Genomic DNA, 10,554 nt, shown 5'->3' with positions numbered 1-10,554 from the left:
TCTGGTTTCTTTTGTCATTTATTTCCAGTTTCATTGCACTGTGGTCAGATAATGTGCATGGGATAATTTCTGTTTTCTTGCATATACTTAAGCATGTCCTATGGAGCAATATATGGTCTACTTTAGAAAATGACCCATGTGCCGCTGAGAAAAATGTGTATTCAGCTGTGTTTGGGCGAAACACTCTGTATATGTCCACCAAGTCCATTTGTTTCAAGCTCTGGTTCAGTTCTGTTATTTCTTTGCTAAGTTTTTGTCTGGTTGACTTATCTTTTGGAGATAAGAGCGTGTTAAGATCTCCTGTTAAGATTGTGTTATTGGAAATTAGATTTTTCCAGTCCATTAAGATTTTCTTTATAAAGTCGGGTGCTCTCGTGCTTGATGCATACATATTTATGAGTGTTACCTCTTCCTCTTGAATGTTTCCTCTAACGAGTATATAGTGGCCTTCTTTATTTCACTTGATCATTGTTGGTTTGAAGTTGAGACTTTCTGCGAATAGACTAGCTACCCTTGCTTTTTTCTGAGGAGCTGGGGCATGTAGTATTGTGTTCCATCCTCTGACTTTCAGCCTATGAATGTTTTTATAAGTTAAATGTGCTTCTTGTATACTGGATATTGTTTTATTTTGCTTCCTAATCCACTGTGCCAGTCTATTTCTCTTAATTGGGGAATTGAGTCCATTTGCATTAATGGTTAGAATTGAGATGTACTGATTTACGGTTAACATATTATTTACCCGTTGTCGTTTACTCCTTTTTCTCCTGTGTTTAATTGCTTAGTCTATTTAGTTGGTTGCTTCTGATCTCATTCGTAGAATTCTGATCATTTTGGTTCCTCCCTAGAACATCTTTCAGTAGCCTTTGTAGAGTTGGCTTTGTCATCACGAAATTCTTTAGCTGTTTTTTGTCATGAAAGTGTTTCACTTCTCCATCAAACTTGAGAGATTTGCAGGGTATAGTAGTCTGGGCTCGAATTTGTTTTCATAGAGGACCAGAAGTGCTCTCCTCCATGCTCTTCTTGCCTGCCTTGTTTGTGAAGAGAAGTTGTCCATAATTCTGAGCGGCTTTCGTTTGAATGTGATCTGCTTCTTTTCTCTAGTGGCTTTCAGTATATTCTTTTTGTGCTGAATTTCTGGGATCTTGACTATTATATGTCTCGGTGTGTTTTTCATTGGGTTGAGGTTACTTGGCGTTCTGTATGCTTCAGTTACCTGAATGTCAGATTGTTTCCTCGTATTTGGGAAATTTTCTGCTAATACTTCTGCCCATATTTCTTTTATATTATTTGTATTAAGTCCTTCTTTCTCATTGATGCCTATGAGTCTCACATTGTTCATTTTGCATCATCTTCCTGGTGATGGATTATTCTTTCCTTCATCCTCGTTGTTTTTAAGAGATCCTTTCTTTCCTTTTTACTAGGTGCACCAGCATCTTCAAGATCTGAAACTAGGGGTCCTGGCCTTAGCTCAGTTCTTTAAGTGGCTGCTTCCACAAAGCTGTCAGTCTCAGGTTGCTGTCGTTAGATCCCCGCAACACTCCAGCCAGCCAATCCACCCCTGAGGGCATTCAGAGCAAAAAAAAAAAAAAGGTCTGAAACTCTCTCTTCACATTCACTTAAACGGTTTTGCAAGCTTGTGATTGAGATTTTAATTTCCTCTATATCTCTTTGACTCTGCTTCATGCGATTTATTTCTTTCCTGTATTTCTCCTTCAAGGAATCCATCATTTTTCTAATCTCTATTTTTTTTTATCAATGTCTTCTTTAGAACAATTATAAATTCTTTTACTGCAGTGTTTTTCTCAGATTGGGTTTCCTCCATTTTTTCTGTAGTTGCTTCTTTACTTCAGATGCTATGAGTTCTGGGAGTTCTTTTTTATTTCAGAAAATAATTGCACCCTGATTACCTCTATATCTTTCTGCTGTTGCTTATTTACTATCAATATTATTATTTCATGCATTTGAGCTGAGCTAGTATCCTCCCCACTTGTTCTACGTGGGCACTGGGTTTCTACCATACGTTTCTGCATTTGATTCTTTCCTGCAGATGCTATTAATTCAGGGATTTCTGTTTTCATTTCCAATCTGAGTTCCTGTATACGTTTCTGCAGAAGTTTCTTTACTTTAGAAGCCATTGATTCATTACTTTCAGCTGTGTGATTCCCAATTTGTTCTGTGTTAGTGTCCTCTGCAGTTGTTATGGGTGGGCTTGGGCTCTGAGGTTGCATTTTGTTCCTTCTCGTCATTTTGTGTAGCACTTTGTTTAGATCTTTGTTGTAGTTATAACCCTAGCACGTACTGAAGTTCAGTTGCAGATCTACAAAGTTTGGATTTATCCAGCTTTGCCTGGCTTGTGTCTGGCTGCTGTGCTCAGCTCCTCCCTGCTGCTGCCCTTAAGGGTGAATCTGTTGTGCTCCTTTGGCAAGATGTTCTGCTCCTGGACTAGCTGGATATTTCTATCCTCTACACTCTTTTCAGGGATTGCAGCTGCAGTGTTACACCACTGGCCTGTATGCCAGGCCTGAGCTGAGCCTGGAGGGGACAAGGTGGTGTAGGGGACAGAGGCCGCTCTCCCGCACACTCACTGGGCCTGGGCTAGGACTGGGTCTGGGTGTTCCTGGAATGTGGCAGTTATTACTACTCAGTGGGTGCCATGGGTGAGGCGCTGCAGAGTGGTGTGTGGTGTCCCAAGGGGATTGAAGAGGGTCTTACCCACGCTGTGCTTGGCCTGGGATCAGTAGTCTGTCCCACTGGTGCAGGGAAGCAGGAAGCTGTCCCACACACTCACCGGACCTGTTCTAGGACTGGGTCTGGTGGTTCCTGGAACGTGGCAGAAGTTCGTGCTCGGTGGCGGGGTGGGAGAGGTGCTGCAGAGTGGTGGGGGGTGTCCCACCTGGGTGGAAGTGGGTCTCACACATGCTACGCCTGGGCTGGGACTAGTAGTCTGTCCTGATGCCAGGGTAGCTGGATGCTCTCCCACACACTCACCAGACCTGGGCTAGGACTGGGTCTGGCGGTTCCCGGAATGCGGCAGAAACTCCTACTGGGCGGGCACGGTAGGGTAGGTGCTGCAGGAGTCGTGTGGGGCGTCCCAAGCGGGAGGAAGAGGGTCTCACCCACTCTGTGCCTGGGCTGGGAGTAGTAGTTGGTCCGCAGGTGCAGGGTATCCAGAAGCTCTCCCACACATTCACTGCACCTGGGCTAGGACTGGGTCTGGGGGTTCCCGGAACGTGGCAGAAATTCCTACTTGGGGGGTGGGGTGGGCGAGGTGCTGCGGAGTGTTATGGTGTGTCCCAAAGTGGTGGAAGAGGGTCTCACCCACGCTGTGCCTGGACTGGGACGAGTAGTCCGTCTCGCCGGCGCAGGGTAGCCAGAACCTCTCCCACACACTCACCGGACCTGGGCTAGGACTCTGCATTTAATTCTTTACTTTGGACGTTATTTGTTCAGAGATTTCTTTTTTTATTTCAGAGGTTATTTCAGATCTGAGTTCCTCTTTACATATCTACAGTTGTTTCTTTACTTCAGATGTGTTGATTCAGACATTTTAGCTGTGTGATTCCCAATTTCTTCTGTGCTATTGTCTTCTGTACTTTTTCTTGGTGGCCTTGGGGCCTAAGATTGCCTTTTTCTCCTCTTTGTCATTTTGTATAGCAGTGTCCTGTGGCCTTTGGTGTAGAGCTTTGGTTTAGTTATAGCCTTAGCACTTACTGAAATTTGGGTGCAGATATATGAAGTTTGAATTCATCTAGTTGTGCCTGGCTTGGATCTGGCTGCTATGCTCAGCTTCTTTCTTCTTCAGCCCTTGAGCATGATCCTGTTGTGCCCCTTTGGTAAGATATTCTGCTCCTGGATTAGTGGTGGTTCTGGTCCCTAGCCTCTCTGCATGGACTTCAGCTACAGTTTCACCCCAGGACTGTATGCCAGGCCTGGGCTGGGTCCTAAGTGGTCCAGAGAATGAAGTCAAAGTTCTCACTCACAATCAGGGTTTGGGCTGGGTCCAGAGGGTTCCATCAGGTGCAGGAGAGTATGGAAACTCTCCCACACACTTGTGCTGCTTGGGTTTACACTGCATCTGGGATTGTCCATGGAGCATCGCAGAAGTTCTCACTCAAGATGATGGATGGGTCTTTAGGGGTTGTGGTGTCTCGAGAATGAGGTGGAAGTTCTCTGAGAAGTGGTTTTGATAGCCCCTTGGCCAGAGAAAGCCTGAATCTGATTCACCAGGCACGCCCTGATCCCTCATATCCACATGGTACAAAAGCATGCTAGAACCCCAGGTTTATTGTGGAGACACCCCTATATGTCTCCTGAAGCTGTAAAGACAGGATGCTCATATCACAGTGGCACTCAAGGGAAGAGTTGTTCACATTCATATCTGGTCTTATCTTTCATTTTAGCCTGAGCTCTGACTACTGTAGTTCCTTCAGGAAGATCAGATTTGAACTCTATAACTCCAGTCAAGCCTCACAAACATGTACTTCCTCTATAAGCCTGATATTTGCTCTCACAATACTTTCCTAGCCTTAAATCATTAATTGCAATAATGCTACACATCCAATGTCCAGAAACTTCCCTTTTTCCATCAATGGAAGTTGAAATCTTCAAATCTATGAATATTCTCCTCCAAACCATTTTTACTTCATCCATTTCATAGACATTCCAGAAGCTTGTGGAAGTGGGTATATTGCTCCCAAAGGTAGGTGGAAGAACAAAACTCACAAATTCATCTAAAAATTCCGACCTAAAGTTGGGACCTCAAACTACCCGTGCCCTTTGAACTCTTTTTCCTTCTGCCACCACCTGCCCTCCCAGCCATTGTCCACCTCATCCTACCTTCTCGGAGGACTTCAGAAAATCCTTGGAGTCTATTGCAAAATGTCCCCCAGCAAAGGTGGACTCCAGGGTTCAGGTGGAAGGCTGCCCTTGGAAATGGGGAAACTGCAGACACAGAGCAACAAGAGGCTAATCATGATGAAAAAGAGGGTGAAGTTAGATATCACTTAGGTCCTCTGCCTGCTGTCTGCTCTTTGGTGTTCTTTGGAAGGCATACAGCCATGCTTATTGTTTTCTTCCTATGATTGATGGCTATCTGTGTGCCAGGAATTTATCTTGGCAGAAACGTTAGAACAACTCCAGAGCATACAGAGAGCCTATAACTTATAGGCCTTCTAGAAGCTCAGTGTTCACCACGTTAAGGGTGAGTTCCAAATCCAGCCAATTCTTCACTACCTGCTGACTCAGAATGCTTTCGAGGGAAAAATTCCTAAATGCAAAGCACTTCCCTTTGAAAAGTGTGTTAGTGCCAGTGGGAGTTGTGGAGGCTGGTTCCACAGTGTGGATGCAAGTAGGCTGATATTCATGAGGAAAACTCTGAGAGCACTAGAGGTGGAGGATAACTTAAAGTCAGATTTGGCACTGCTGGGCCCTTTGGGAATAGGAACATTTTTTCTTATATCAAAAGGAAGTGAGATACAGAGATAGTGACATGGTCTGACAGCAGAAGTCTGGCTCCCTTGGAAGGAAGATGTTAAGGGGTAACTGATTTAGTCAATAGTTCATCTATGCATTCTTTCCTAAGCATCTGCTTTCAACAACTATCACATGCCACAACTTGATCCAGGTGCTCAGAATGGAAGAGCGAAGAACACAACAGGTTGACCCTACGTGGTGTTGGCATGGAAGTGTGGGAGAGACTCTCCCAAAGAGTGAGCTGAATAGGTCCTAGGAACTGAACAATACACAGATAACACACAAAAATGATAGACATCACTTTATGATTGGGTGATTAGACATTACAGGTTTATTTGATTCTTAGACTTAAAACAAAAAGGGAGGAAATCCAGAACACAAATATAGAATCACACAGTGAAAAGGATAGAGGCAGAGGGTGAATTCTACAGAGAAAAAAGCAGGGAAAATCACCTAAGCAGGACAATGAGGGAGGCCACACACAACATATGTCTCCTCTCCTCAAAATCGTAGAATCTGAAAAATCTTGTGCAACTTTTTAAAGAAAAGAACAAGCAACAAACCACAGTTTTTATTATTCCATTTACATGAAAATATGCAAGAAGTCCAAAGGCAATTCCATTGAGACAAAAATCAGACTAGTATTCCAGGGGCTGGATAAGGAGATCAGAATTAGCTGGCTGTTTAGTAAGTGCAGGGTTGGGGTGGGGAATGAAAAATATTTCTGAAACTAGATAGTAAATTTTGTATGACCTTGTAAAAGAACTAAATATACTGAAATGGACACTTTAGGTCTATTTTATGCAACGTGAAGTCGATCTTCTTTCAATTGTGCAATAGTGAAGAGTTTGAGCTGCGGTTTGAATCCATTACTGCATTTTGGCATTGTGATCACAGGCAGCTGTTGCTACTGCCTTACCTCTGTTCTTCACTTGTAAAATGGGCCTGTACCCTGCACCCACTACCAGGTCCACAGAGAGGGGAATTTTTACATAGAACCCTTTAGTACAGAACACACATCACAAGGAGGTGACAAATGAAGACTGGCAAGGAAAAGTTACTCAGCCTGAGCTGTATCCTGGGACTCAGAACTGCACTCAGTCATACAGAAAATTTATCCCTTCTAACCCGTAACTTCTATATAGTCAGCATAAAGGGCTTGAGTTTTGTTAGTCTAGTTCTGACTTCTTCATCTCTATTCACAAGAGAAAGGAATACAACACAGAACCTTGGAAAAACTGCAGCATTGTGGACAGAAACCCACAAAGATAATTTTGCATGGAATTGTATCCAGGAAAGGAAGAGTGATGGTTCACAATAGATTTTTTCTGATGTACGAAGTGAGGGGCCATTCTCTAGAGTTCAGGCACTTTATGAACCTGCAATCCTTAATTCCTTTGCCCTGAGTCCATCATGTGAGGAAGGAAGGAAATCTTGTATGCTGGGGGTACTCTGCCAATACCAAATTCCTGGGGTGTGAAGTCAATATCCTCAGGAGCCACTGGGCTGGTGATGGAGAAGTTCTGGAGGATGGTGGTGAAGAAGAGGAACAATTCAGCATGGGCAATACCTTCTCCAAGACAAAGGCGCTTCCCTGTGGGCACAGAGAATCACAGTAAGGGTCAGGGTAATGTTCTCTGCCCTGTCATAGCCCTAAGCTTAGACTGATGTACTCACTGCACAGGTGTGAGCTCTGAGTTGCACCCTTGCATGCACTGGGAGGAGGTTCTAAGTTTTTCTGATACTGGGTATAGATCTTTGGGTGGATATTCAGTATTCAATAGGAGTTAGAAGATACAGAAGTTTGTAGTTTTGACTCTTTTCAAATTTCTAAATGGTGCAGTAGTTCTATATGAGGTAAATACACAGTGTTCTTTATTTCTCATAAGAGAAGAGTACTATGCAGCTCATAGGGCTGTTATAAGTGTAAAGTTGTTATTCATAAGAACACAAACTAATGCTTCGTTCATATTAAGCATCTACAGTGTGGAATCAGTTTTGTGTTTTTTTCTGATTGGTAATGTGTTTCTGAGACTATGCGCCTTTATGTGTCTGTCTGTCTGTCTGTTTGTATATATCCCTATCTATTTCTCTGCCAATCTCTCTCTCTCTCTCTCTCTCTCTCTCTCTCTCTCTCTCTCTCTCTCCCTTGCCTCATTTTCCTGCAACCCCACTGTTCTCAACTCTCACTGAGAATGAAGTCATGGATGAGGCCATTGCACAGGTTCACTAAAGTCACTGACGAAACTCAAAATAAAATTCTAGAAAAAAGTCATTTTGCTGGGGAACTATTTCATATAAACAATAAGAAAAATGGACATTTGATTTACCAGATGTTCATTTGAGACAATCTCATTGTTTAGGGCTCCGCAAGGGTAGGAGTGAAGATGGACTGAGATAGTTGGGTTAAAGCAAGTGGGCTAAAATAAAGTGTCCAGGAAACAAAAGCAAGCAATCCTTTGTGTTGCAGAGAGCAGGGGAGTCATCCTCCACAATGAGGGATAGGGTAAATGGGTCAACTTACCCATAGAGAAGGGAATAAAAGCTGGACTCTTCTTCAGTGACCCCTTTGCATCCAGAAAGTGATCTGGGTTAAAGGTATCTGGTTTTTCAAAGTGACATGAATCATGGAGAGCAGTAGTCAGGACTGTGTAAACTTCTGTGTTCTGAGGAAACATGAAAAGATCAAAAGAGATTTCTATGGTCTGGCTTCCAATGAAAAGACATAAATAAATGGATAAAACAAATTAAAACAGAAAAAAGCTTTCCCCATTGAGAAAAAGACAAGAGGTCCAAATATGGGTTAAGATACCAAAGAATAAGCACAGAGACCAGAATTCAATCCGCAGCATCACATGCCCAGCCAGCCAGCCCCCCAGGGCACACTGAGAAGGTGACTAAGACTGTGTGGTAGCATGCACCTGTAATCACAGTGCTTGGGAGGCTGAAAACAGGAGGATCATTATGAATCTGATCTGTGTAATAAAACCCTACAGACATTGTACTAAATACATTTTAAGGAAGAATCCAAAAAGATTCACACAAAGATGTGGGATCCCATCTTGTCTTACCTTGGGCAGGACGAACCCTCGGAAGGCAGTGTCTTTTGTGACCATGTGGGGCACACCAATAGGGAGGAGGTCCGCAAATCTCTGAATCTCACAAATGACTGCCTCAGTGTATGGCATTTTAGTTCTGTCCTCCAAGGCTGGCTGGCGATGTGAACCAATCACCTGTTCAATTTCCTTTTGGACTCTCTCTGCACAGAATAAGGGACAATGAAGCCCACCTCACAAAGCCCACCTCATCACACCAAGGACATATTTGTCTTTGGACCATTTAAGTAGAAAAAACCTTCAGAAAAGGGTAGTACCAATGATACTCTCAAAACAATCAGCTGTGGGTGAGAGAAAGAGGGAGAAATTAACAAGAATTCACACCCTTCATAATCTAATTGAATCCAACCAGCAAACATGCCCAGCTTGTGAGTGTGGCTGGCTGGGCCCTTCCTGATCTTCCCTCCAACCAGCTGCTAGGCCTGGTGTGTGAGTGGGACCACACGGAGCCCACCGTATCATCACTCCATCTAGCTCCCAGGCCTGGCGTGTGTGTCAAACTTCCTCCATCATGTAGGCCCAGTGTAGAACCCTGTGGCAGAACTCCCTACAGGGTAGCTAGAGGCAAGACCCATCCAGCTGTTCCAGGATCAGAGCATCTTGCCAGAGAGGCACAGCAGGTTCACTTCCAAGGTCTCCAACATGAAGAAATTGAGTACAGCAGCTAGACCCAAGCAACACGAACCTCGATGAGTTTGAACTTGGTACCTCGGGACCTGGTGCGAAGATAATAACTATCAAAGCTCTACAGCAAAGGTCAGAAGACAGTACTATGACAAAGGGAAACAGTCAAATGCATTCTTATGCCCTGAGCCCACCTAGAACAAATGCAGGACAAAATAGCATAGAAGAAATTGGAAATCATACACCTGAAATCTCTGAATTAATAGCGTCTGAAATAAAGAAACAACTGCAGAAAGATATAGAGGAACACAGATCAGAAATCTTTTCTGAAGTAGAATAAAACTAACTATGATGAAAGAAGCAATAAGTGCTTCTAAAGAAGACACTGATAAAAATAGAGGAGAATAGAAAAATGATGGATTCCTTCAATGAGCAATATAGGAAAGAAACAGAATGCATTAAGCAGATTCAAATTGCTATACAGGAAATTGAAACTTCAATCACAAACTGACAATCCCCTTTGGTTGAAAGTGAAAGTGGACTTTCACACCTGGAACACACAATTGCAGCTAGTGAAAAGGTAGGAAAATATCTCTTAAAAACAACTAGAATGCCAGAAAAAAAAGTACAATATCTGCAATGTGATGCAAAGATGAACAAAGTCCCCTCCCAGGCTTAGTGTCGGTGAGACCCTCATCCACCCCTTGGGACGTCTCCAACCTCTCCGCAGCACCTCCCTTACCCCATACCCACAAGTAGAAATTTCTGCCACTTAACAGGAATCTGCAGATCCTGTCCTAGCCCAGGCCCGGTGACTGTCTGGGAGAGTTTCTGGCTACCCTGTGCTGGCAGGACCTACTATGGGTAGGAGGCAAAGCTCAGCGGGGGTGAGACCCTATTCCACCCCCGTGGAATGCCCTCCATCAATCCGTAATACCCACAAACACCCTGCACACAAGTTAGGAATTTCTGCTGCGTTCCTGGAACCCCCAGATCCAGTCGTAGCCCAGGCCCAATGAGTGTGTGGGAGAGCTGCCTCTGCCCCCTTCTCCACCTTGTGCCTCCAGGCTCACCTCAGGCCTGGCATACAGAACTGTGGTGAAACCCTGCAGCTGAAATCTCTGCAGAGAGTGTAGAGAATAGAACCACGAAGATAGTCCAGGAGTAGAAAATATTCCAGAGGGACACAGCACGTTTATCACCAAGGGAAAACAGCAGGAAGGAGTTGAGCACAGCAGCCAGGCCCAACCAGGCACTGCGGGATAATACCAAATGTTGTAGATTTGCACCTGGACCTCAGTACCTGCTAAGGTTATAACTGCAACAAAGATCTACAAAAAAG

At 44.0% G+C, this 10,554-nt stretch overlaps 1 protein-coding gene across 1 annotated transcript in view; it reads right to left on the bottom strand.

Moving 5' to 3' along the window:
• Positions 1–6,834: 6,834 nt before the first annotated feature.
• LOC101573868 (cytochrome P450 2B4-like) overlaps positions 6,835–10,554 on the bottom strand; it is a 38,135-nt gene continuing 34,415 nt past the window's right edge. The window contains exons 7-9 of the mRNA XM_023708656.1: positions 8,544–8,731; positions 7,997–8,138; positions 6,835–7,066 (exon numbers count right to left, since the gene is read on the bottom strand). Of these exons, the coding sequence (XP_023564424.1) occupies positions 6,861–7,066; positions 7,997–8,138; positions 8,544–8,731 (536 nt within the window). The 3' untranslated portion in view covers positions 6,835–6,860. The remainder of the gene's footprint in view (positions 7,067–7,996; positions 8,139–8,543; positions 8,732–10,554) is intronic.

This window comes from Octodon degus, unplaced genomic scaffold, assembly GCF_000260255.1.
Source record: "Octodon degus isolate 3935 unplaced genomic scaffold, OctDeg1.0 scaffold00428, whole genome shotgun sequence".
NCBI classification, from domain to species: domain Eukaryota; kingdom Metazoa; phylum Chordata; class Mammalia; order Rodentia; family Octodontidae; genus Octodon; species Octodon degus.
This window is presented reverse-complemented; position numbering and strand designations above follow the sequence as displayed.